The 27063-nt window shown below is 51.2% G+C and overlaps 2 protein-coding genes across 5 annotated transcripts in view; both read left to right on the forward strand.

The window, feature by feature from the left end:
* The first annotated feature begins 301 nt into the window (after window positions 1-301).
* On the forward strand, window positions 302-613 carry LOC116624378 (MHC class II transactivator-like). Its single transcript, XM_032392216.1, has one exon. It carries the CDS (start codon window positions 302-304, stop codon window positions 611-613), a length of 312 nt encoding a protein of 103 aa, XP_032248107.1.
* Window positions 614-8480: 7867 nt separating this feature from the next.
* LOC116624400 (MHC class II transactivator-like) overlaps window positions 8481-27063 on the forward strand; it is a 37412-nt gene continuing 18829 nt past the window's right edge. For 3 of the 4 annotated variants that reach the window (XM_032392241.1, XM_032392242.1, XM_032392243.1), the window contains exons 1-5: window positions 8481-8652; window positions 23197-23340; window positions 23588-23683; window positions 26093-26155; window positions 26337-26417. In XM_032392241.1, the coding sequence (XP_032248132.1) occupies window positions 8601-8652; window positions 23197-23340; window positions 23588-23683; window positions 26093-26155; window positions 26337-26417 (436 nt within the window). In that variant the 5' untranslated portion in view covers window positions 8481-8600. Of the gene's footprint in view, window positions 8653-10100; window positions 10192-23196; window positions 23341-23587; window positions 23684-26092; window positions 26156-26336; window positions 26418-27063 lie in introns of those variants that run through there. The other variant, XM_032392244.1, reaches the window with a different exon arrangement.

Here is a 27063-nt window from a genome sequence, read left to right on the forward strand (position 1 = left end):
GTGAATATCAGACTGGATCCAATGGAACCCACAGGCTGTGGGCTTCTCTGACACAGGCACGTGGGCGGTCCCAGCCAGTATCGGTGGGGTCTGAATCAGCCCGAGCACCCATTTCCAACCATACATCAGGCACCCCAGCCTACAACGCAAATGAGGAAACCTGCCTAAGCAGTAATTAACAGCAGCCAACTGCAGAGGTTCCCTCATCCTGTTTTTCACTTCGTGTTTTGGATGCTGCAGGCTGGGTGAGCAGAGATCCTAGGCTTTGGCCCAGGCAGCTAGCCTGCCTCCGAGCCCTGCCATGAACCACTTCCAGACCATCCTGACTCGGGTCCGGATGCTGCTGTCCAGCCATCGGCCGAGTCAGGTGCAGGCCCTCCTGGACCACATGCTGGAGAAGGAGCTTCTGTCCCGGGAGTACCACTTCGCGCTGCTCCACGAGCCTGATGGCGAGGCCCTGGCCAGGAAGATCTCCTTGACCCTGCTGGAGAAAGGAGACCCAGACTTGGCCCTCTTGAGGTGGGCATGGAGTGGGTTGCAGGTCCCAGTGGCCGAGAGGGATCCCGACTCCAAGGACCACGGTGGTAAGTCGGCATCCCCTTCGCCCAAGTAGCAAGGATTGGCCATAGGCAGCACATGGGTTTTCCCTCCTCTGAAAGGAGGGTCAGTGTGCTCATCCGCAGATGGGAAGGCAGAGCTGGACAGGAGTCAGGGCATCTGGATGATCTGGCAGGAGCAGCAAGCGCTTGGACACCTCGGTCTGTGATGCTGGGTGTGCACATACAGCACGCTTCCCACTCAGCTTAAGAAAAGACCATCCCGGAGGCATGCCATCAAATGCCTGCTTCATTTACACTCTGAGTGGCCTTGGTGTGTCAGGCACTGCGCTGGGCACTGGCCGGGGGCTACGGATCAGCTCCTGCCTGCAAGGGGCTCATGGTCCAGTAGGGAAGACAGCTGCAGGACTCGGTGGGGTTCAAATGTGGAGAAACGAGGTACCAGAGAGAGGACGGGCCATGAAGCTGGAGAGCAGAGGATGCTGTGTGTGCATGCGTGCGTGTGCATCTGTGTCAGCGAGAGACAGAAATCAAAAGACAGACAGGGTGAGAGAGAAAGGAAGAGAGAGACAGAATAGAAAGAGAGAGCCGGGAAAGGACAGAAGGAAGAAGGAAGGGGGAGGAGGCAGGGGGCGGGGGAAGAGAGAGAGAAAGAGGGAGACAGAGACAGAGAACAGGAACCCAATCAGAGAAAAGAGAGGAAGAGTGTCTTACTTTTAGAGTATTGACTACACTTGACGCGTCTTAAATCGGAAAAACAAGCCTACACCATATTGCTTCCACCCACATCCCTGGCCCCGCAGACCATGTGGGTCTTTCTTCCCTGTTGCAGAGAGGTTCTCGCTTTGTTGCCAACAACGTTCTTCCTAAAGATGCGTGTCTGTTCTGCCTCCTGCTCTATCCAGATCTAGGCTTTTCCAATTTGAGGACACAGCATTCATGGCCCCGCTATGGTTTCACGTCACTTGAACTGGGAGAGGATCACAGTGATTCACGTTTATTGGGCATTGACCGCATGCCAGGCCCCGCCTTAGCACATGGCAGCGCTCTTAGTTCTGACCTAATGAAGAAAGCACAGACCACCCAGAGGTGACCCTACCCTGGGTCTCCAGGTGGGACGTAGTGGAGGCTGGATTTGGAGGCAGACAGACTTAATCCTCGGCTTTGAGGAGTAAAAAGCCTTCCGATGGTCTTGACTGGGGCACCGGGGGGCATACACATTTCTCCCACTCTTCTGCAGAGACACGAATTTATAAGGGGTCGGTTTTCCTCGTGGTTCAGTTCTCGCCCAGATGGTCTCTGTTGGTTCCTTGGACTTGTCTCTTACTCTTTCCCTTTCCCACCTGAATGATCTCCCTGATTTCTTCATGGGGGTGCAAGCAGCCTGTGTGGTCTTGAGGGTGGTGAGCAGCCACCCCGGGATGGCGGGGGGAGAGTCAACCCCGTCCTCCTTTCTTGCAAACTGCACGCCCCTTGCTCCTTTATGTGGAGGCTGCTTGACACCTCGGCACCCCCCTCCTCTGTCCGCTGGTTCCTGTTATTTAACTCTGTTTCCTCCCTGGGGATGTCATATTTTTATTTCTGAGCCCATGTGACTCGAGAAAGGGAACTGGGCTCAGAATGACATGGTCTTCAGGGGGCTGGGAGACAGAGAAGGGCAAGGTGCCTCCTCTCCTGGCCCTTTCTTCCTGTCCTCCAGCTCAGCCCCCCATCAGGGCTGCCGGGTGTGCGGCTGCGGTGGAAGTTGGAGGGAGCAGCCTTTGGAGGAGAAGAGGGAGAAGGGGAAAGAGAATTGTGTGCTTTGTAAAGAAAGGGCCCTGACTCTGGTTTCAATGGGGGTTCAGAAGAGGAAATCGTCATGTGAAAGTTTTGTAACTCTCTCCACAACCCTTAACAATCTTCACCCTCCACTGGTCTAAACCCTGCGCTGGCTCCCCATCACTCAGAGGAAAAGCCAAATCCGGACGGTGGCCCACAAGGCTCATCACAGTCTGGCTCTCGTCGCGGCTTTGCTCTCATCCCCTACTTCTGCTCATCTCCTCCAGCCATACTGGTACCCCCACTGTCCCTGGGACAGGCCTGGCATGCTCTCTACCACAGGACCTTGGCACGTGCTGTTCCTACTACCTGGAACATTCTTCTCCACATATCCTCTTGGAGGATACCTCCTAAGCTCTTTGCTCAGATTTCACCTTCTCAACAAGGCCTACCCCGAGCATCCCCTTTAGCATGGCAGGTCCCCGCGCCTGGGTGGCTCGATCAGTTAAGCATCTGCCTTCAGCTCAGGTCTGGTCCTGGGGTCCCGGGGTCCCGGGATAGAGTCCTGCATCGGGTTCCTTGCTCAGCAGGGAGCCTGCTTCTCCCTCTGCCTGTCACTCCCCCTGCTTGTGCTCTCTCTCTCTGACAAGTAAATAAATAAAGTCAAAAAAAAAAAAAAAAAAAAGAATTGCAGGTCCCCGTCCACACTCTGAGCCCCCTCCCTAAACTGACATTTTCACCTTCTATATATTTTACTTTTGTATTATGTTTGTCGTTCATTGTCTGACTCTTCTACTAGAAAATAAGCTCCACGTGGGCAGGGATCTGTATTTTGATCATATCGTATCCTAAATGCCTAGCACAGTGCCTGGCACTGGGTAGGTGTGTAATGTAGATTTGTTGAATGTTGGATGGTTGAATGGATAGATGGAGGGATGGATGGATGAGTGGGTCGGTGGATGGATGGGAGATGGATTGGGTGGGTGGATGGCTCAGGTACTACCATTATTCTCACTTTACAGAATGGTAAACTGAGGCACAGAGCGGTTAAGAGATGGCCTGGGGAGAGGGCTAATGGATGTCACAAGGCCGGATCTACTGCTGCACTTTCTGCTCGGCCGCCTCTTCTAAACAACCCAAGGGATACCGTAAATCTACCCATAACAGGTTGACTATCTTCAAACTGAAACCAGGTCTGAAACTTCTGATTCAGAAGTCACCTTCAGCTACCACAGTGTCTCGGTGCAATTGTGCAGAAAGCCTACTTCTGGGGCTTGGACCTTGGGGGTCTGACTCTGCTGCAGGAAGCAGCACGGGTGCGTCCAACCCCAGGCAAGCTCGGGGGGCGGGGGGAGGCCTGAGACTCAAGGTCCTTGTCCTGACACAACTCAGCAGCTTCCCTGGGGAAACAAAGCAAATGCTCGGGGCATTCTTTGGTGACAATGGGTGACAACGCATGGCAGGCACTCTGGGGACAGAGAAGAGACAGTGAGGATGGCAGTGATGGAGAAAGCCCAGGCTGGACACTGGAGAGCTCTGGGTCTGAGGCCACGCTCTGATTCTTACAAACCATGTGACCTCGGCCACATGACTGGACCACTCTGACCCTCTGTTTCTTCATCTTGAAAATGAGAGTGATGATATAAAGCCCCCAGGGCTATAGTGGGGGTTAAATTAAATGAGATGGTAGCTGGAAACTGTCTAAGGCAGTGCTTGGCATTGGATAGCTAAGTCTCGAGGGGTCACAACAGGGAGAACTGGACAAAGAAGGATAAAACAGGGGTTTGAGGTGCAGAGAAAACAATTATGTCTACAGTCTCATGGGGGGCCGCACAGAATATCTAGACACCTATTCCATGTGAGACACAGTGCTGAGTGCTTGGGTGCTGTGTATATGTGAGAAGTGCATCAGTGTGCCCCCACTGTTGGGCTGGCACACGGTCTCAGTCCTCAGACTGCCTAAGTGCCGGTCATCGCTCCCTAATTCCAAGGGGTGTGCCTATGAGCACTTTCTGGAACCTCTCCGGGCCTCAGTTTTCCACATCTGTACAATGGAGGCAATGATAGTACCCAGGGTGGTGCTCTGAGGATTCAGTGACCTCATCCAGTGTAAGGCGCTTGCATTTCTGGCAAGAAGAGAGTGGATTCTGACTCATCAGCTCAGGGGTGGTGTTTGGGCAGCTACAGCCCCAGGGTGACAGCCGGCTTGGGTTTTTGAATGGAGGCTTTGCCCAGCGGTGCCTTTGGGCATGTGTTCTCAGAGGCCGTAGGAATCCCCCCCACCTCCCACTCCCCGGGGGTTTATATTTTATTGTTTTCTTTGGCTTTCTTTTGTTCTTTGGTCACTCTATGCTTTCATGATGCGTTATATTTGCCCACAAGGACTCAGTTCTAGGAACCATAGAACAAAGTCTCCCTCTAGGATGTTGCCTGATTTATTGGAAAGGAAGGGACATGCCCCAGGCTGCCAAACGTTTCCTCCAGCTTCCTTCCTCATTTGGTCCTTACCAAGAGAGCCACCGGAGCCTGGGCCTCAGAGAGGAGAGGCGCTGTGCCCTCCCACCCTCCTCTTTCCCTTCCCAAGACCTGTTTCTTCTCTGATCGTGGGGAGCCTACTCTGCCCTCTGGAAGGAGACGTGCTGGCAAGAATAACTGTTGTCCATTTACCTTGGACGGCTTCCCCGCCAGCCAGACTCACTTCATCTTCACCCCTGGGAGCCGAAGAAAGAAAAGTACCTGTACCTGGAAGTTGGCACTTCCCCAGGGGTTTTCCCAGGCTGACCAGTGGCCCATTCCATACTCCACTTGGCTCCAAGCCTGGCGCCTGACCCAACCAGGGCCAGTTTCTGTCCTCTGTTGTTGTTACCTGAAGCAGCCCACCTGTGTGCTTCCTTGGTACCTATTCATCTCTCTAGCCACCTGCCCAGCCACCTCCCTGCCTGCCCTCAAACTTACCTGGTCTACATAACCACCTACCTGTGTCTACTTATCAATCCATCAACTTATATCTGTTATCCACTTACACATACTTATCAATCTATTTATCTAACCATTTATAGTTTTATGTATCAACTTATTTACCTGCCTTCCTACCAACTCATCTGCTTGTGTATTTACCGACTAATAGGCCTGCATTCTCACGCACGTTCCTACCTGCCTAATTTGGATACATGCCAGTTTTATCGTATCTATTCACCTACTTCTCTACTCACCTCTTCCCCTTCCTTCCTTACACGTCTTCCCTCCTCCTTAATCATTGTCTTAGCACCTGCTAGGGATTATGGTGGTCACCAAAAAGCATAAGAAAGGGCACTTACAACCTAGGGAGAGGGGACCCTTCACCATTGGGCACTTGAGACTGCCTTGATCATACCCATCCAAACTCGGTTCCTTCACTCAAGCAATCTTGGAGTAGTGTGAATTTTAAATAAGAAAATAAAACTGTGGGTCCCAGACAGTAGCAACCTCATGATCTAATCAGAAGTAACAGAGTCTCTACTTAATGAAATGGGAAGTTCACTGATGCATTGCCAAATACATGGCAACAAGTTTTCTAAAAATGAGTAAAGCATAAGATTGATGTTACCTGGAAGGGTGCTGAAAGCAAGAACTCAGGCCTTGAAGGATGGCTAAAATAAAGACAGGAGCTCAGCCCTGCATGAGCAGAGGTACCCACGTAGGGCAAGCAGGTCTATTTGGGGAGACTATAGCAAGGGATGACAAGCTTACTCAGAAGTTGTTTCCCCTATGTCCTCCCCTTGGGGCTTGGCAGGGGACCCCGGCGGGCAATTTTCACAATGCTTCTGCTGGTAGCCAGTGGTCTTTGTCCTGCTGAATCCTGACTGGAGGCAAAGACATTTGCATGCCCAGGGCAAGGTGGCTTGAACAGCGCTGAGAGGGCTCCCCAGTAGGGAGGAAATTGATTTTGTTCAAAGCAGCCCTGGGCTCAGAGAACAGTCACCATCTCTGAGGGAGTTTCGAAGAAGGACATCGGCAGGAGGAATGCAGGATGCTTTAATAGGGAGAAATTTGGGGCTCAGCTTACCCTCTGCCCTGCTCCTTGCCCTCCCCACGCAGGAGGCTTGGCATTCTAGCTCTGCTGCAAAGCCAGGCTGCCCACCCCTCATTTCTGTTTCCACTGCACCTGCCGAAAGTCAGACCCCATCAGCTCCTGGCTGGGCACCACAATGGCTCCTCTCCCGTGTCTCTACCTGGGGCCCTCCCCGTGCTAATCTAACAGCCTCCGGCATCAGCCGAACATGCAGCCTGGTCCATGTCACCACCCGGCTCAGAGCCCTGTGTTGACACAGGCACGGTCAGGTCTGGGGACTGAGTATGGGTCTGGGGGGCACGGTTCAGTGAGGGTGTGGAAAGACCAGGTAGCAGACAGGAGATCGGACCCGGTGAGAGGTGATGGCATCCAGGCAGGTGCACCCCGGTCGGACTGACTCTCATTGGCCTGTCCTGCCAGGAACTGGATTCAGAACTGCCTCAGCACACGGCCATCAGTCAGAACTGGCTGCCTCCAAGGACGGGAAAGGACTCTCACAAGTGACCTCGAGACAGGTGAATGGGCAGGGGTGCCTCTCCCTTGGCACAGGTCATGGGAAGATGAGACTTCTTGAGATTTCTAATATTTGTCACATCTGTCTTATTAGCCTAACAAGGCAAGACCGTGTTTCAAGTTGACTACTAGCGTTTCCCATTTGTCTGCCTACTTCCTCCCTGGGCCTTCTAAAAGCAGGGACTGTTTCAAAATAACCACCTTACAAAGATAGACATCATTATCTTTATTTCGTATGTGGAGGAAACCGAGGCCCACACAAGGGAAGTGAGGTGTCCAAGGACACGCACCTGCTAGTAACAGCAGGGGCTCGACGCCAGATCTTCAGATTCCTAACCCAGTGCTCTTTCAGTAAAAGTGCAGGAAGGAGGCACTTGTCACTGCTTCCCAAACTTCATTCACTTCCAGACCACCCTCTCGATTTCTACGCACCATCCTATACTAATTATTTGCCCGACAGGTGTTTTTTCAAAGCGCTCGCATTTTTTTTATTTTTATTTTTAAAGATTTTTATTTATTTATTTATTTGAGAGAGAGAGAATGAGAAAGAGAGAGCACATGAGAGGGGGGAAGGTCAGAGGGAGAAGCAGACTCCCCACCGAGCCGGGAGCCCCGGTGCGGGGCTCAATCCAGGGACTCCAGGATCATGACCTGAGCCGAAGGCAGTTGCTTAACCGACTGAGCCATCCAGGCGCCCCGCATTTTTTTTTTTTTAATTCAAGTTTATTATCCAAGGAAAGTTTATGTTCGCCATAAGTGAAAGGAATGCCACCCATTGAAGTGAACTATGAAACAGGAAGGGGGGGCAATGTTTACACAAATCCAGCCAGAAACTATTGTCTCACTGAAGGCTTGCAACTAGGGAATGCTTTCTGGGAAACAGGGATGTATCCTGCATTTGAAGAGGTTTGTTAAAGACCTCTTAGCCTGACAAACACTCTCTCCCAGATGCCATCAGGAGCGTGGGTAGAGACTTGCAGGGGCACTAACTCTCTCCCTGGGGGTCAGTGCTATTTAGCACTGCATCTGTGTGTCGCCCCAAACCATCTGGCTATAAGTAGACCACATTTGGGGTAACATTGTTTTATGTGTAATTTACGTTTTGGTCCAATGTCTTGGAATAAAAATCATGAGTGGACCACTCATGATCTCCAAGGCAATTCAGGGCAGTTTGGTGTGGGGGTGGGGTGGTGGAGGAAATGGAATCTGGGGAGCCTGCTGGACCCCAGCTGGGGGGCTCAGCTTGTCTTGAGGCATTTGTGGGGCTCTGATCCTGGCCCCATCCTGCAGAGGATAGCAGGGATTGGGGCTCCACTGTGGTCGCCATAATTTCAGAATGTCATTGTGTCGAAGGTCTCCCTCCAAGGGACAACTCTCAACCTTCTATGGTCACGCCCTTTGGTCCACAACAAGGAACTGAAATTACCAACAGAGGCACGGGGAGGGTTTAAGGGAGTGTGGGCAAATTAGAGAGTTTTAGACAGAGAGATCAGACAGCTTGATGCCACTTCATAGGGCGAAAGTTTTCTGTTGGTCCCTTGCTTGCTTCCTTTGCATGCTGGCTTGGTGTTGGCGGGCTCCAGACTGGTATAGGTGGCTAAGCTGGACATGAAGCTGTCTGCTCCTGAGCTGGGCATTCAAAGGCATCGTTGGGCAGGCTGAGGGCACCAGGAGGGGCTGCCAGACTCCAGAAGCCGCTGCCTCACTGGGTTTCCCACACCATGCGTTGCCTAGCTCCACGCCCTGCGGGGTCCTACCTGCCAGAGTCCCAAGGTAAAAAGGGGGGTGAAGGAAGTTGGGGCTGGCAAGGCTTCTTGATTTAGGGTAAAGTCTCAGCTGCCCCCACCATCTCTGAACTGTGGGGTGGGAGCAGAGAGAGGGGTCCTTGTCCCGTCGGGGCTGTTGGGAAAAGTGAGGTGGTTGATTATTTCCTTCCACTTGAGGGACATTCAGATCCGTCCAGGTGCCTGGCACGTGAGAGACTTTATCAGCGCTGAAGGGTTCCAGAGGGCCAATTTTCAGGAGGTGTGTTGTTAGCTCTCAGCATTGATAGCCCGGCTCGGCCAACCACAGGTGCTCTCTCCACCAGGTAAACACTGACAGGTGCCCTTGAAGGACAGGATCCCTGCCATACCCCACCCCATCCCCAGGAGAAGCAGGAAAATCAAAGTCGCAGTCAGCTCCTTGGCGTAGCTGTTGAGCCCCAACCGGCTGGACAGATGCTCCCCTCTCCCCAGTTTCTAGATTGTGTTTTGGGGAAGAAGTGGGGGCTAGGAGACAGACGGCACCAGCTCTGCAATCAGCACGGCAGGTTTGAATCCCAGCTGCATTGTTGGCTGGGTCTGAAGTGACACAGAACATGTCACCAACCTTCTCTGACGCTCTTTGCCTGGGCTGTTAAAAATTCTGTGACAGGGTAATGACGAGGGATCAAAGTCCAGCACAGTGCCTGGAACATCGCAGGAACGGAATATCATCAGGGAAGCCCGCTATTACTGGTGCCGCTGTGTTGTGTGTTTCAGAGGGGTTTCAGGGGGGTGAGACCCCTTTCCTCAGACACCGCTGAGGTTTGCCAGCTCTGTTGGATAGAGCCTGTTGGGAGTTTCGATGGGAAGGACAGGTCAGGAGTCACCTTGACCCACGCCTTCAATACCAGACAGAAACTCCAAGCCTGGGAAGGGAAGTGCCCTCCCCAAATTCTCATGGTGGGTGGAGCTGGGGTCCAGGACCTCTGGAGGAGGAAAGGCAGGAGGAGTGTCCGCATCAGGGATGAGGCTGAATTTCCAGCCCGTGAGGGTCCCTGAGGTATTTTCTCTTGCCTCTGGAGGACATTTGCCTTCCCAGGAGTGAATGGCTCATGGAGCAAGTCTCTGGGTCTGTGTCCGCTGCAAGGACCGTTTGCCACCTTCATGGCCGGGCTGAGCTGGAGAGACATGGAGGCCACCCCAAAGCAAGGGAGAGCTGCCTGCAAGTCAGGGTTTGCAGATGGCATGCCCACGTGTGTGCTGGCTCCCCTGAAGGGGGGTGGGAGGAGGCTGGCCATTTCCAGGAGCTGATAGATGCTCCAGGAGTGCCCAGGAGTGTAAGGATGTGACCCTGGCGCTTCCGAGAAAGCACGTGGTGGGTGCAGCAAGCCTGCTTACTCTCCAGCTTGGTGCAAATTCCAGCGCAGAGAGAAAGCGAAAGAGAAAAGTACGGCCCTAGCAGATGAGGTGGGGGCACTGGGCGGCCAACCCGCCCCAGTCTCGCTGCAGCCCCACAGCTGGCAGGAAGGAGAGGCCACCGGCAGCACGCGAGAGTCGGGGAACAGCGGTAGGTGACCAGGGCTCTCCCCCTGCACCCCGAAAGTCGGCCCGGCAATCGAGGCTCAGAGGCTGGCTGCTACTTTCCTGAGGTCACACAGCAAGGCTGGGAGGAGGAAGGGAATGTGCGGAGTGCGGACCCACGAAAGTCCGCGTTTCCAGCATCCCCGGTCTGGAACGCAGGGACCGGGGAGCGGACCGCAGCTGGGTCGGGGTGCCCGGCCGCGGGGCGCTCCAGGGACCAGGGAGCGGACCGCAGCTGGGTCGGGGTGCCCGGCCGCGGGGCCCAAAGAGAGCGCGGGGCAAGGGGAGGCGGGCGGGAGCCGGGCATCTGCAGACACCCTGGGCGCGCAGGAGGAGCGCGCCGAGCGGAGCCCAGCGCCGGCGCCAAACCCGGGGCGCACACACCCTCCGCGCCTCCTGGAGTCTGGAGAGGTGAATTGGACGCGCGCGCGCTGAGCGGCACACAGGTTCCTCCACGGGGACCCTGGGCCCGGGCCGCCCTTCTCTGAGCCTCAGTTTTCCAGTTGGATCATAGCACCGCTCTGACTCAGGAGTGCAGCTTTCCAACCCTTGGGTGGGGTGCCTTGCGGGAAGGTTTGTGGAGGGCACGACCTTTAGTGGGCGCCCTGGAGAAATCCTCACCTCTCTCCCCCGGGAGGCAAAACTGAAAAAGAAAAAAGACCTTGATTTGGGGGTCTCAGAATTGCAATTCGGGGAGCACAGAAAAGCGTCTTGCTTAGGTGGGGGAAAACCGGGGGGTTTTATGAGAAAGAAGGAGGGGGGTGATTACATGATTTACGTAAAGAAGAGCAGAGAAGAAAAAGCCTGCTAATTTGGTGCCTGCCGGTTGAGCAGCTTCTGTTGATTATCTTACTATTTTGCTGGTGCTATCAGATGAAACAGTCTCTTGGAGGTATGAACTCTCCTGTCCCCATCCGGTCTGAATGCCAGTTGTTCTGTTGACTTTTTATGAACAACTGCTTGTAAAAACAATTGCCAGTTCAAGAGTTCGTTAGAAAGGAAAATGGAACTTTAAAATGGAGTCTCTTATGTCCAGGAATTTTATACAATTCCAAGCCTCTCATTGATAATCTGGGGTGGGGGGTGGGGCAGCTTTCTGGGAGGGCTTTGACAGGGTTGACATGTCCACCTCACTTTGGGGTCCTGAGCCCCGCCTTCCAAGGAGAGAAACCAAGGAGCCGCAGAAACAGCTGGAGGGGGAGAGGTCTCTCTGGGGCCCCAGAATGCCAGAATTGGAACTGCCATGTCTAGCTCTGTCTGGGACCCTTAAAGCCCACCGTTCTCTTCTGAGTCTCATGCTCTCCCCCCATCAAGGTGACAAAGAATGAGACAGACGCCCAGCAGTCCACAGCGCCCCACTTGCTATCACAGCCAGGTGTTCCTAACTTTGGCACGATGCCTTCCATCTATGAAGCCCCCCTCCCCACCAACCCAGAAAAGAAATACTCCCAGCCAATCAGAAGGTTAAGGAAATTGGTGCTTCTTGCTCTAGGGCCTGATGGAGCAGAGGGGGGGGGGGCGAGGGGGAGACCCCAGAAAGTCCTCACCTTCCAAACCCCAGACTGCCTTAGGTAAGGACCTGGTCTCCAAGATCCCAGGATGTACAATGGAAAGATCCTCAGAGAGAACTGAGCCAGGGGGTCCCAGGCTTCCTGCACAAGGGAGTCACCTGTTTAGTGTGTAGGCTCCTGGGTTCTGCCACCAGGCCCCACCCGGGCTAAACCACCTATCTGGGCGATTCCCATGCCAGAGGCCCAGAGGTTATATACATGTATTGAGAGGCATTGATGTGGTCCAAACCCTGTTATCTCACCATGTTACAAAATCTCTGGGGACTTCCCCAGGAGGTTTTGTAACCAAGGTCACATAGTCGAGGTTTTGGTAGAGTCAAGATTTGAATCCAAGTCCCTGGAGAGCCCAGTCCAGTGCCTGGGCAGGGGCGTGGGCCTCCACAAATGCAGGGTAGGTCCTGGGTAGTCAGAGTCTTACTGATACAGCAAAACCTGTCTGACAGCAGGGACCTGGTTTGACCTCTTGAGACCTCAGCCCCTGGTCCCTTGTGAAGAGTAGTTAGGAAATTAGCAAAAGGACTCAACAGCATGGCCTGGGGTCAATCCCCGGCAATCAGAGAAGTGGCCTGAGGAAGAGGGAGAAGCTTCTGGACTTGGCTTTCAGACTTGCCATCCATCACCCTGGATAAATGACTTCCTGCTCTGAGGTGCATCTGTTAAGATGGCTAAAACTAGAGCACTGTCTTGGAAGCACTTGGGAAGGATCACCGAAGAATCCACCTGGGCCAGGAGTAAGCATTATAGCTCCTGGAGGGATTGTATGGAAAGATCTGAGGGGAAGTTGTGGGCTTCTAGGGAGGCTTCTAGACTTTGACACATACCTGATGGGTGGTCCACAGACAGTTCTCAAAGACGCGTTCATTGATACCGGGTAGGAGATCCCTACTTTTCTGATTCGTTCTTGAGCCGCCTTCCCCATTTTTGTGTGTAGACATCTTTGGCAACACTCATACTGAGTGATGTTTCTTTTTAGCAGAGTAGGGCAGCTGACCTGATTGTAATAACATTGTTTTGTTTTTAGTGGTGGGTGATGCTGGGTTTTTTCCCCCCCAATGGGAGGGAGTGATAGAAAGTTTCCTTTTTTTTTTTAATGATAATATAAAATTTACCAAGGTACCCATTTTAAGTATATGATTGAGCTGTAATAAATACATTCCTGCTATTATACAACCATCCCACCATCTGTCTCCAGAACTTTTTCATCGCCCCAAACTGAAACTCTGGCCCCATAACATGTGAACTCCCCATTCGGGCCCCCTCCCCCGGCCGCCACCCTTTGATTTTCTGTGTCTATGGAGTTGACCACTCTAGTTGCCTTGTGTAAGTGGAATTCTATAGTATTTGTCTTTTTGTGACTGGCTTCTTTCATTGAGCATGATGTTTTTAAGGCCCATCTGTGTTGTAGCAGGCGTCCGTGTTTCCTTATCATGGCTCAGTAATATTCCAGTGTATGATAGGCCCTGCTGTGTTTATCCATTCTTCTGTTGATGGACACTTGAGTTGTTTCCATCTTTTGTCTGTTACAAAGAGTGTGCTATGAACATCCGTGTACCAGTATGCTTTTGACTGCCTGCTTTCAATTCTGGAAGGTTTTCTTTTAACATAAATATATTTGTTTCTTTAAAAAGTTAATTCAAGGGACGCCTGGGTGGCTCAGCCATTTAAGCGTCTGCCTTCGGCTCGGGTCATGATCCAGGGTCCTGGGATCGAGCCCCAAGTTGGGCTCCCTGCTCAGCTGGGTGTCTGTTTCTCCCTCTGCTGCTCCCCCTGCATGTGCTCTCTCTCTCTCTGACAAATAAAGAAATAAAATCTTTAAGAAAAAAAAAGTTAATTCCAGGAAAATACAAAGGTAAATTATAGAACAGGTGGTATGCAGATCTGACCCAAAAATTGTAAAGGGGGCTGATGAACACCTGAAGTTTGGGAGACTGGTTTGGGGAAAAGACCCGGTAGCAATTGTAAACAATCAAGAGTGTGGGGTTGGGGGCTCCTCCATCAAGGGCATGGCAGTCGACAGGGACTCCTGGAAGGAGAAGGAGAAGAATTGAGGACGGTGTTCACTCTGGTTCTAGGATTTTCAGCTGGGGAGAAGTGGAAAGGTGGCAGAAATGGAGAGCCTGGAAGGGTCACTTGGGAGAAGGAGAATTGCAGACCTCCCAGAGTTCAACAAAAGTCACCCCAGCGAGGGGGGGGGGGGCAGTGTTTTCTTGGCAAGTGGAAAGTCAGGCTGCCTTGAAAATAAAACCCATTTTAATTCCCTACAAGGCAGGTGTGTGTGTGAGGGGGCACAAGGGGGTGCTCGTTTAAAAATACAGAATCTCTGGGAGTCGGCCCGGGCTGCTGTGTGTTTAGCGCCCTTTTCAGGCAGTTTTGATTCACAGCCAAGCCTGCCAATGGCTCGTCTCTGCCGTCAGACGCTAGCAGGCAGGGCTGGCCCATGATTCATGGCTCAGAGGCTCCAGCACCCAGCAGAGAGCCTGGAGCTGGCTTAGGCACCCCATTAGGTCAAGCTGGGGATCAAGACTGGAGCCGAGGGCCTGGCTTGGCCACAGGGTGCTCATTCCTCCCCCATCCCAGTACCTGGCTCAGGTTGTCTTCCGGGGAGGGGGCAGGGGTTGAGGGGAACCTGTTGGACTCCTTTCCAGGTCACTCTGATTGGAGCTCGGAATGTTGGGGCATGCAGAGTGAGGGCCACCTGGAGTGGGAGAGGCCAGGCTGGCCGGAAGGGGACGGGTGCTCTGGACAAACACGGAGCCCACCTCCTCCCCCAGCTGCAGCTCTTACTGCTGGTCTCCTGCCTTCTCATCCTGTCCACCGGGCCCCTCACCCCCAGACGCCCCCTCACTGGCCGTCTGTGGGCACACGCACCAGTTGAGGTGGTATCATTCGAATCCTAAGTCGCGATGAGGTGAATGTCCTCAGTGGGGGTCCAGACTAGATAGGTGGTTTGCCCCAGCTCTTCAGAGGTGGTTTCTGGGGAGGGGGGACTTTTGCGGGGTTCTGTGTGGTTGCCAGGCCCCCTGGTGGAAAAACAGAATGAGCTAGTCTTTGGTGAGGTTCCTAGGAAGCAGACTCGGAGTTGAAGATTTGCACGTGGGAGATTTATTGGGGAGAGGTGAGGTGGGGGACACCGCAGGGAGAGGGAAGAGGCATGATTGGGCGGAGGGAGGATTGGGCTGCCAGCCATAAGTCTCAACAGGGGTTTCAGCCACCCCCACCCGGAGGCCCCACAGAGCAGGCTGAAGCTGGGACAGCCTTTAGGGTTACTGCAAATTAAGAAACCAGACCGGACCTTTGCACCCCACAGGGACCAGTCATCAGATATGGGGTCCCCTTGGAGAAGGGGTGTGACTTGGAGCTATGCCCAGAACTGTGAGCTGTGAGCCCCTTGCCCTCCAGCAGCTGGTGGATGGGCACCCCGACCTCAGCCCCTTGAGGGGGTTCGTCCGTGTTGTAGCAGGATGCTACATGTAATACATCACACCAGTTAAAATTGTCAAGTCAGAGTATCTGGAGGCCAAGGTCTAAACGCTCCTCTGGAGTTGTGTTTTAACCATACTCTGCAGCGCCTTTTGGGGAGGGAAGGTTGTGGGCCCTCCGACCCCTTTAAGCAGCGCCACGTGCTCTGAGATTTGCCTTCTAATGCATTCAAGGTGGGTCCCTGTGTTTGCGTGTGTTCTTGGAACCTCTCTGCTGCGTTTTCATGCGCCTTGATGTCACTCTGCACATCTAGCTTTGGGCTCTCAGGGCTCATTCTGTTTCTGACTTTTCACTCTGCACTATGTGGCTGGGTGTGCATTTGGTCTGTCGCTTCTAACACGGCATCCTCCTCCATGGATCACAGTGGCTACTTTTGACTGCCCCACTCTCAGCCACGGACACCTGGATGGCATCCCCCTGCTGTCACCACAAAGAGTCCAGTGCGTCGTCTGATGGGTGTCCCTGTGCAGCTGTGGGAGTGTTTCTTTAGGAGATACATACCCAACCTGGAATTGTGAGGTTGTCAGATCTCTGCATCCTTTGGTATTCGAACAGGTGCCAGGTTGTTCGCTGGGGTGGCTGCACCAGCCCACATGTTCCAACCTTTGGCATTTCCTAGCTTTCTAACTTTGACCAGTGGTGCAGTATCAGGTGGCACCTCGCTGTTCTTATTTGGAAACTTATATCATCGTAGCACTCTCTGGAAATGTCACTTTATTTATTTTTTTTAAGATTGTTTATTTATTTATTTGACAGAGAGATAGAGAGACAGCACAGATAGGCAGAGTGGCAGACAGAGGGAGAAGCAGGCTCTCCGCCAAGCAGGGAGCCCAATGTGGGGCTCGATCCCAGGACCCCGGGATCACGATCTGAGCCCAAGGCAGACGCTTAACTGACTGAGCCACTCAGGCGGCCCTCTGGAAATGTCACTTTAGGCAAGTCACAGCAACATAATGAGTTAGATGCTCTGCCAACCAAATACAGTAGGTTTCACAACTGGGAGAGGCCGAGGAACTTATGTGAGGTCATGCAGTTAGCGCGGAACTGGGATTTGAACCCAGAGCACGCACTCTTAACCACTGTATTATTATCATCATGATTTGTCTCCCTCTTAAAATATTATCTGAGTCTACATTGCAAGCTTCTTGGCAGGGACTGTGTTTTAAACCTCTTTAGGGCCCCTGGAGAACTGAGCCCAGTGCTTTTTTTTTTTTTTTTTGGTAGGAGATGCTCAGTAAATCATTGTTTTACAGATTTGGATGAAAACCAGTGCAGTATGTCTTTTAGAATTTATCTGGAGGACAAAGATGCAAGAGAAGAGGAAACTTGTTTGATCGATTAGCCCCACAGAGATACTGACTGGGGGCTGGTTGTGGAAGATAAGGTAGCCCTGGGCTCCTGGTTTCCTGCCACCATCTGACCCCCAGAAGCAGCTTGTCAAGAGGTTGGGGAGCAAGGCGGTGTTGGGAGGGCCCTTGGGGGAATGGAGGGGGGCAAGGCTGACAAGCAGTGAGGAATCTAGAATCCCACAATACCTCAGCTGAGTTGGGTCCACCCTATTTGGTGAAACTAAGGCTCAGAGGGTACTCAAGAGTAAAAGCAGAGCTGGAACGCAACACCATTCTCTAGGACACACAGTTCAAAGATCTTCATTTCTTCCTCAGGAGGAGAATTAGAGTCAACATGCAGGGAAATATTTTTTTGTGCTCTTTTATCACAGTGCAGAGCAGAGCTGAAGAGTTCAGGGGTAGCAAAGGTGCCCCTTTCTCCCTCCCAGTGCCGCTTGAGACCCTCAAGGATATACTCCCTTTTCTGGGAAGAAAGCACCTGTTAAACTGAGCCTAGCCTCATTGTCCTCATCCATAAAATGGATATAATAATACCAATTTCCCAGAGTTGCTGTGACAATGGAAACAAGGTTATGCATCTAGAGTACCCAGCACAGCCCTCAACACGACAGACTCTCCCAGTAGGGAAGGACCGTTATGTCAGCAGACATCGGCTGTCAGGTTACCTCAGGAAGAGTTTGAACAGTTTGGTTTCCCTCAGGGGAGAGAGAAATGAATTTATTCCAGGAACCATCTTGGTGCCTACGGTCTTTCAAAACCTGTGGTGTAGTACAAAGTGGGAACGGAAATGAACCCCCCCAAAGGGACTTTTGGTGGCCAAGAGATTAGGAACTTTTTCTCAAGTTGGATGTGGAAGGTGGTAGCCCAGGGGGAAGGGCGGATTCAAAGAGGACCTTCTAAAAATACCACTCGTTTACCAAAAAGACACAGACCACTTCTCTGTGGTGCCCCAGACAGCTCCTCAAAAGGAGAAATTGTTTTGTCACCCATGCCTCCTGTCACCAGGCAAGGGCAAGAAACCATGGTTTTGCAGCCAGGCATCTGGCTCAGATCCTACCAGTTTTCTCTCAGCCTGTTTCTTTATCTGAGAAATGGGAAGACCAATCACAAATGTGTGTGTTAGACTGGAATAAGGTCTACACATCATGTCATTTGGTGCCTGGCGCTCAGCAGGCACCTGTGAATTCTAGTTATGCATCACTTTTATGGGTGGAGAGAGCCTGCTATGTGCAAGAGCATGCGGGAGTCTGGGGTAGGTGAGCTAGACAGACAGGGCTCCTTCCCTCACAGGACTCCTGGCCTGTGTGATTTGCCCTGTGCTGGGGCAGCTGAAGGGCACTCTGTCCTCTGCAGTGGGGTGATTTGAGCCATCTCTGTCCCCAGTCCCTCTAGAGTGGCATGTGGGGGAAAGAGTCCAATCAGGAGCCTTTGAAGCACTTCCTAAACATCTAGAGAGAGACATAAGGAAACTGGTTGTGGGAACGCTGGTCCCAAGCCAAGATATAAGTCGATGTGGGCATGAATGGGAGACACTGTGGCTTTGGGAGATCGAGACCAGGAGACTAGACTCCAGAACTGAGCCCCAGCTCTGCAGCATCCCAACATCATGGGATTCCTTTAACTGTGGGCCTCCGTATGCCTCCAAGAGCTTCTCTTGGCCTTTCAATGGTCCCACAAGGGAAGTGTCAATATCCTGATCTAGTAGTGGGAAAACTGATAGAGAGGTGAAGTCACTTGCTTAATGCCTCCTAGCCAGGATTCAGATGCAAACTCTCCAACCAGGTGACCTTGGACAAGCCATTTCACTGAAGTGTTTGACTATCCTCATCTATCAAATGGGCATTAAATCCTGCCTTCTCCCTAGAGCTCTTTGGGAGCTCAAATGAGGGGGTGGGGTGGAGGCAGAAGCCCATTATGAGCTGGAAATCCCTGTATACTCAAGACAAGTGCATAAGGCACAGGGTTCATCTTGGGGTAGCTGGAAGGAAGGTGTGGAGGTATATGTTGGGGATAGCTGAGCGTGGATGTCTTCTTCTTCTTCTTCTTCTTCTTCTTCTTCTTTCTTCTTCTTCTTCTTCTTCTTCTTCTTCTTCTTCTTCTTCTTCTTCTTCTTCTTCTTCTTCTTCTTCTTCTTCTTTGAGAGCACATGAGTGGAGGGGTTGGGAGCAGAGGGGGAGTGAGAGAAAGAATCTTAAGCAGGCTCCATGCTCAGCATGGAGCCCAATGTGGGGCTCAATCTCACGACCCTGAGATCATGACCTGAGCTGAAATCAAGAGCCAGACACTTAACTGACTGAGCCACCCAGGCACCCCAAGAGTAAATGTCTTCTTATCTGGGTTTAGCCAATGACACAGAACTTGGGCCCATGGATGACTTTTTTCCCAGGCACTCCTCAGTGGTAGTGATGGGGGACATGAGCAGACCTCCCAGGTTGCACTGCTGGCTGTGGGACTTTCTTGTTCCTATGGGGTCTGTGGGATCTCCTTAAGTAAAAGAACAGAAAGCTTGGCTTCACAGTGTTGTGACTTATGGAGGAATGAAAGAGGAAGGGCCCCTTTGTCAACTCCACAGAGGTTAGAAGCGAATTAATAATCATAAATAATGATAGTGATGATGATGGTCATCTCCCACATTTGCTCACCATGTATGTGCTGGATGCCGTTCTAAGCCACCATTCACTAAATGCTTACTAAGGGCCAGTCACCTTTCTGAGAGCTTTATGAGAATTAACTCACCGGATCCTAATGAGTTACTGGTTATTATTCCCATTTTACAGATCAGGAAACTGAGGCTCCAGGAGGTTGATAAAATGAACTTGCCCAGGTTGTGGTGAGTTGGTAGGTAGGAATGATTTCAGAGGCAGGCAATTTGACTCCCAAGCTCACGCAAGTTGGCTTTTTTCTCTTCCGTCAGTGTGTTTCTCTGGGGTCTGATTGCATTTGGCAATGTTGTCCAAAGTTTGAAGCTGAGCCCGTCAGTAGTGGGGCTGGGTTATACTTCTTCAAGCTCCTCTCCATGGCACCTCCTGCCATCACCCTTCTGCGATAGGACCTGGTCCCTCCCTATTCCTGGGCCTAGATATGATGGGGATTGTTCATTGAATGGAAACATTTTGATCGGCAGGAAAGAGCACTGGACTGAGAGTCTTGTGCTGGGGAGGGATCAGGTGCAGGCTTGGCCAGGGACAGGCTATGGGGCCTTGAGCAAGTCGCGTCCCTTCTCAGGGTCTCATCTGCTCTGTAGAGTGAAGGAGGTTGGACTTGAAGGCCACTGGCAGACCTGTTACCCTGTGAAAAAACAGTTTGGGGAACTTGACCAAAGTCACCTGACTCATTGGTGAAATGGTTAGGCTCAATCCAGAGCTGTTGTCACCAGATCTGGCTGCCTGGAAAAAGAGGTGGATTGCTACAATGTAAGCTGTCCATAAATACCCCAGACTGAAAAGGGGAGGAAGGCACCAGGCAAGATTTGAGCGGGTGGGGGGGGGGTCTTTTCTTACCTCTCTGGAGAAAACAGATTTCTTCTCTGGTCTCAAGCCACTGTACTGGGAGGGGTGGAATTCTTCTCCTCCGCCCCCCAGGCTTGGCTTCATGACAAGAAAAGGGTGGGGACCCCATCTTTCAGTTCCGCTTCCTCCAGTCATGGCTGGCTGGACCTTTGAGGCAAGTCTGTGATGTTTGGGTTCCTGCGGCCCCCACCCAACCCATTATCAACAGGCAGCCCCAGCCAGGGCCCCAGGCTGGCCTGGAAAGTTCATTCTCCGTGATATCCGGGGTCTGTGCAGAGACCCTCCATAGGTAGTGAGCGTTGTTAATGAATCAAATGAAAAGAAGCAGCTGGAAGGCAGTGGTGAGGTGTGTGTGTGTGTGTGTGTGTGTGTGTGTGTGTGTGTGTGTGTTCTCCTGACCCTACCCTCTTCGGTCCTTCTCCCTCACCTCCACTTTCTTGCGGCCCAAGTGGGGGCACTCAGAAAGCTCTGGCAGGTCCTCTGGCCTTCAAGGCCAGCTCTCCTCTTGCCTCTTCCAAGAAACTCTGAGTCCTTCCAGGAAGTGTCTGCATTTCATGTATAGGAGGTTGAATGGGGGCCCCCAGAAGATATGTCCACATCAAATCCCTAGAACCTGTGAATGTGACCTTATTTGGAGAAAGCATCTTTGCAGGTGTAATCAAGTTAAGGACCTTGAAATAAGATCATCTTGGATTATGCAGGTGGGCCCTAAACCCAGAGGCAAGTGTCCTTTTAAGAGAGGGGCAGAAGATCTGAGACATGAAGAAGAGATGATGGGACCACTGAGGCAGAGATTGCAGTGATTCGGCCACACAGTCACAAGTAAAGGAATGCCGAGAGTTTCTAGAAGCTACAAGAGGCAAGGAAGGACTGTCCCCTAGAGCTTCTGGCAACACCTTAATTTTGGACTTCTGGCCCCCAGAACCCTGAGCGACTAAGGCTCTGTTGTTTTAAGCTGCTCAGTTTCTAACTTTGTTACAGGGGGTCTGGGAAATGAACCCACTAGGGAGTAGAGCAGGAACCTAGAGCCGCGGGCATGAGCCTTCAGAGTGGCTCTAGCCAGCAAGAACTGCATATTATCAGGGAAACTAGTTGGCCTCATCTGCAAAATGGAAACAATAATGCCTATCTTCCTGGGTCGGTTTTTGTTTTGCTTTTGTAGCTTTATTGGGATGTAATTCACATAGTGTGTAATTCACCCATTTTTTTTTAAGATTTTACTTTTTCATTTGAGACAGAGAGGTACAGAGAGAGAGGGAGCATGAGCAGGGGGAGAGGCAGAGGGAGAGGGAAAAGCAGGCTCCCCGCTGAGCCAGGAGCCAGACGTGGGGCTTGATCCCAGGACCCTGGGATCATGACCTGAGCCAAAGGCAGATGCCCAACCATCTGAGCCACCCAGGCGCCCCCACCCATTTATTTCTTTTTAAAAAATATTTATTTTTAGAAAGACAGAGTGGGGGGAGGGGCAGAGGGAGAGGGAAAGAATCTCAAGCAGACTCCTTGCTGAGCGTGGAGCCCAATACAGGGCTCGATTCCAGGACCCTGAGATCATGACCTGAGCTGAAATCAAGAACTGGATGCTTAACCGACTGAGCCACCAGGATGTCCCACAATTCACTCATTTAAAATGCACCATTCAGCGGTCTTTTTAGTATATTCACACAGTTGTACAACCATCCCCACATTAGCTAAAGAACATTTTTGACATCCCCACAAAAAAAGCCCCACCTCTGTGATCATTTGCTCCCCAGTTTTTTCCACAACTCTCTCCCAACCCTAACCAACCACTAATCTACTTTATCTGTAAAGATTTGCCTATTCTGCACATTCCATATAAATGGAATCATACCATCTATGGCCCATTGTGTCTGGCTTCTTTGCCTGAGTGTCATGTTTTCAAGTTTCATTCATGTTGTAGCCTGTGTCAGTACTTTATTCTTTTTATGGCTGAATAGTATTCCATTGTATGGATTTATCACATTTTGTTTATTCATTCATTTATTGATAGATACTTGAGTTGTTTCCATATTTTGGCTATTATGAATTATGCATCTATGAAATTTCATACACAAGTTTTTGCGTGGACATGTCCAGGGTGTTTGGAAGATTGAATGAAGTGGTATCTAAGGTATCTGATATGCCCTTCACCAAATGAAGAATCTTAGAATCTCAAAGGGATGTGCCTAGGGCACCAAACTCCTATTAAGAGTCTTTAATCAGGGGTGCCTGGGTGGCTCAGTTGGTTAAGCGACTGCCTTCGGCTCAGGTCATGATCCTGGAGTCCCTGGATCGAGTCCCGCATCGGGCTCCCTGCTCGGCAGGGAGTCTGCTTCTCCCTCTGACCCTCCCCCCTCTCATGTGCTCTCTCTCTCTCATTCTCTCTGTCTCAAATAAATAAATAAACTCTAAAAAAAAAAAAAAAGAATCTTAGAATCTGCCCCGACTCCTTCAATTTACAGATTAGGAAACTGAGGCACAGAGAGGAGCAGAGACTTGCTCGAGGTCACCCAAGGCAGTAGATAGAGCATAGGACTTAATTGCATATCCCTGCATCAGAATGCCCAGAACCAGATCTGGGTTCCACTTGGACTTGGGTCACCTTATGTAAGTCACCTCACGTCTCTGATCCTCAGTGTTTTCATGTGGAAATTGAGGATAGTAAGAGTATCTACCTCATATGATTGTTGATGTGAGAATGGAATGTGCTAGCCCATGTGTCTGGCACAAGGTAGGTGCTCTACAAATCTCAACTGTTATCACTCATGGCAGCACTAGATGTGGACCTCAAGTCTCCTGGATCCCAGGTGTAAGGTGTCTTGAATCTACACTTCCCCACTTCCCTTCCCTGTATGGTGGGCATCTTCCCAGAGCGATTATAAGTTCCTTGGAGGAAGGAGATATGACTTGCTCTCTCCACTGCCCGGAGCGTATAAGAGGTGCTGAATGAGTACTTCTGCTCACTTTCTTTGGCTCTCCCAAACCCTGGCCTTCACCAGGTGACCCAGCTAGGAGCTATGGTAGGTGTTAATTCTCTACATCTTTCCTATGCTCCCTGCACTGACTAAATGTGTCTTCCTTCCAGGCAGCGGACAGTGTGCCGCCATGGAGTTGGGGTCTCTAGAAGGCGGGTACCTGGAGCTTCTCAACAGCAGTGCCGATCCCTTGCAGCTCTACCACCTCTATGACCAGACGGACCTGGCTAGAGAAGAGATTGAGCTCTGCTCAGGTGGGCTCTCCTCCCTCTGGCCCCTCCCAAGTCCTTCCTCACCCCCCTCAGCCTGCGGTGGAGACAGTCAGCAACTGGGCGACGTTCTGGCCGCTGAACTCTGGTCAGCACCGCGGACAGCTCCAAACGCCTGCGTGTTGTTTGCTTTCCAAAGAGGAGTTCTCCCAGCCCCGCCCCGCCTCCTTCCTTCCCCACCAGCCCTCTTCCCAAACCTTTCCTGCTTCATCCATGGGGCTTTTCCCTCCAGAACCCGACATGGACACCATCAACTGCGAACAGTTCAGCAAACTGTTGTGGGACATGGAAGGTGATGAAGAGACCAGGGAGGCTTATGCCAATATCGGTGAGGAAGCGTTCTTAACCCAGAAAAGGGCCAGTTGAGGGGAAGAGTTCCTTTTTCTCTTTTGGTAACCTCACCCATTCACCACAAGCCACAGCAGTCTCCTCCCTCATAAATTAGGGCAAGGGGGATGCAAAGCAAGGGCTAGAAAAGAGACCCCAGGGAAGAAGGGAGATTGACCCCTTGGCCAATGACCACCAGGCAAAAAAAGTCTCACTTTTGTATCCTCTGCCTCCAGTTCTATATCTTTTTATATTTCTTGCTCTTCTTTCCTTCCTTCCACACAGCCCATACCATATACCCCTCCCTGTCTTCTCCCTAGCTCCTAAGCCAGACTACTCTAGTATTTGTAATACCTACCATTTGGGCGCACTTGCTGCATGCAGATCACTGTATGTGTGTTATTGCATTGAATCCTTACAACAACAAAGGAAGTAGATCCTGTTAGTATCTCCGTTTTATGGAGGAGGACATCGAGGCTTAGAGCACTGTATGTGTGTTATTGCATTGAATCCTTACAACAACAAAGGAAGTAGATCCTATTAGTATCTCCGTTTTATGGAGGAGGAAATCGAGGCTTAGAGAGGTAAAACAGTGTACCTAAGGCTGCATTAGAGATAGTAATGGGCAGCTCTGAGATTCAAAGCTAGGTCTTTCTCATTTCAAAGTCCTTATTTTTAACCACAAAAAGGAAAGAGTCTAGGGTGGAGAGGTTCTCTAAGGCTTAAGCTGGCAGGCTGATTTGCAGGTTTAAAAAGGGCTACTATTTTCAGATAAGGGCAGAACTCTTTGGAGAGATGTGTTGCTGTTGGTTTTTGTTTTTGTTTTTTGGAGGGGAGTGGGGTAAAGGCTCCCTCCTCACCACTATCTCATACAGAGGCTCTGTTGAATTAGAAAAAGATGCCCCTTTTTCTGGAGGATGCAGCCCCCATTTGTCCTCTTGCTGGGCACCTTTGTGCAGTGAACAACCTGTACAACCATTTTTTGTGGCCTTTTTCCTGGCAACCCAAGAACCACATCACTCAGGAGGTCTGTGCTTAGCGTGAATGTGGCCAGTCTTTCCCCAGTGCACAGTTAATCCTGCAGCACACAAAGTGGAAAATGGAGAGTAGTAACTATGTGTCTCAAAAATTACAGAACTGAGAAGTCTGCCCACTTCCTTTCCTTCTTGGGAACTTACCTGAGGAAGCAGAAGTGTTTGGTGCTGAGGGCATTCATATTCCTCACAACTGGAGGCAGTGATGAAGGATTTGAGCATTACTTAGGATTTAGGGGCTTTTTGCTTGGGGGCATCTACACAGGAAGTGGAAGCTGCCAAAGCAAGGTGAGGCAGAAGCTTCATCCAAATCTGTTGCTCAAGTCTGTGGGCTTTCTCTGTGCTTCTAGAAAGCCAGGCTCTGGCCTGAGCATCCAGTCATTTGAGGCATCTTGAAATATGTCTAGAAAATGGCTTCCATATGTGCATAGTGGGTGTAATAATCACACCCGCCTCATGGGATGGCTGAGGATTGGATGAGTTTCTGTGTGTAGTGTTTAGGAAAGGAATTTGCAAAGAGTAAGTTAGGCGCCCCCCTCCATGACCACCATCACCATCGTCATAGTCATCATGGTCACTGCTCCCCTTTTATGGCTCTCCATTGCTGATAAAATCAACCCTACCTTTTCCCCAGCATGAAACTTTCCCGCGGACACCTGTCTCTGAGTTTTTCAAACACTTTCCTCACTCTGTCCTCACTGCCTGAAGCCCTCCACTTCCCATCTCTCTGACTGTGACCATCTTTCAAGGCCTGGCTCCAGGATCCCTTCCCTCAGGAGCCCTCCCTGACAGACCTGTGCCACCATACACTCTTTCCTCTGACCTCTTGCCATGATAGCTGTCTTCCCCTGGGCTCCAAGTCATGTACCACTTTATATAATTAACCACTATTTAGTAAGTGCTTTTGGTGTCCTGGCTACTATTTTTGATGCTTTAACTTAGAGGTGGAGCCTCTAATCCTCGCCATCCATCCCTGGGTTGCAGGCATTTTTTGTTCTCATTACACAGATGAGGCCGTGGAGTCCCAGAGAGGTTAAGCAGTTGGTCCAAATTTGCACAGCTAGTAGGGTTAATGGGGGTTAGAGCTGGGATTTAAACTTAAAGCCCGTGACAACTCTACCACACTGCATTGTACTACTTGACAGCGATAGTTAAGTTTTCATGGATGCATATCATCCCTTCAATTAGATTAAGAGCCCATGAAGGTTCAGGGTTCCTTCATTAATTTGATCATTCATTCAGCAAACGCTGATTGAGCACCCCTGTGTGTGCCAAGGCTGGAGGGTCACAGTTCCCTGGTACCTACTTCAAGACCAGGCACACAAGAGGTGTTTGGAAAACTCATGGACTGACTGTTCTTTTCCTTGTCTGGGCAGCGGAACTGGACCAGTACGTGTTTCAGGACTCCCAACTGGATGGTCTGGGCAAAGACATTTTCAGTAAGTTGGGGGATTCTTGGCTCAGCCTGCGTTTCCTTCCTTGTTCCTTGGGGAGCATCATAATACCTGATGACCACCCTTTGAAGGGCAGTCAGATCCCACCCCAACATAGGGACAATGAAGGCTCACCTTGGGCATCCACTGACTACGTGTTGGTGTCTTTTTTTTTTTTTTTCCGAAGTCGAGCACATAGGATTGGAAGAAATGATCAGCGAGAGTGTCGAGGTGCTGGAGGAAGCAGGACAGAAAAGTCAGAAAAGACGTGAGTAAGCCCCTCTCTGATCTGACCTCGGCCTGCTCGACTCCTGGCCCTGCCTTGGCTCCAGAGCCTGCTGTGGCTCCCAGTGGCTTCCCTTGTTAAGTCCTGTCTGCTCTGCCTGGGTTTGGACATTCTACCCCCCACTCCCCTCACTGCTGTTCCCTGGTGACCCAGGGAAGAAGCAGACAGCCCAGGTGCTAATGGCCATTCTCCAGGTGTGTCTCTGCCCCTGGCTGTCTTGATTGCCATTTCCCAAAGGCCATTTGGGCTCTGGCTTCTCTTTCATCCTTAGTTGTCACCCCTGTGTTTGAGGGAGGTGTCTTTATCCATAGATTCTGGAGTCAGCAAGAACTTGGTTTGAGTCCTGGGTCTGCTATCTATGGGTTGTGTGGCCTTGAGCAAGTGCTTGTCCCTCTCTGAGCCTCCTACTCTGTCTCCCTTTCTCCTTAATCTGTCCTTACTGGCAGTCCCTATGAGCTTTTAAATGCAAATCAGATCATTCTGCTGTCCTGTTAAAGCTCCAAGGACTACAAATATATACACAAGGCCTATATGATCTGGTCCTTCCCACCTTTCCAAGCTTGCCCTGGGCCAGGACATTCCAGCCACACTGGCTTCCTACCATTCCTAGAACTCACGTACCCTGCCC

This window comes from Phoca vitulina, unplaced genomic scaffold (genome assembly GCF_004348235.1).
Source record: "Phoca vitulina isolate PV1807 unplaced genomic scaffold, GSC_HSeal_1.0 scaffold66, whole genome shotgun sequence".
In the NCBI taxonomy this organism is placed as follows: Eukaryota; Metazoa; Chordata; class Mammalia; order Carnivora; family Phocidae; genus Phoca; species Phoca vitulina.

Coding starts and splice junctions, on each gene's coding strand:
- LOC116624378 (XM_032392216.1), top strand. CDS start 302: ATGAACCACTTCCAGACCATCCTGACTCGGGTCCGGATGCTGCTGTCC.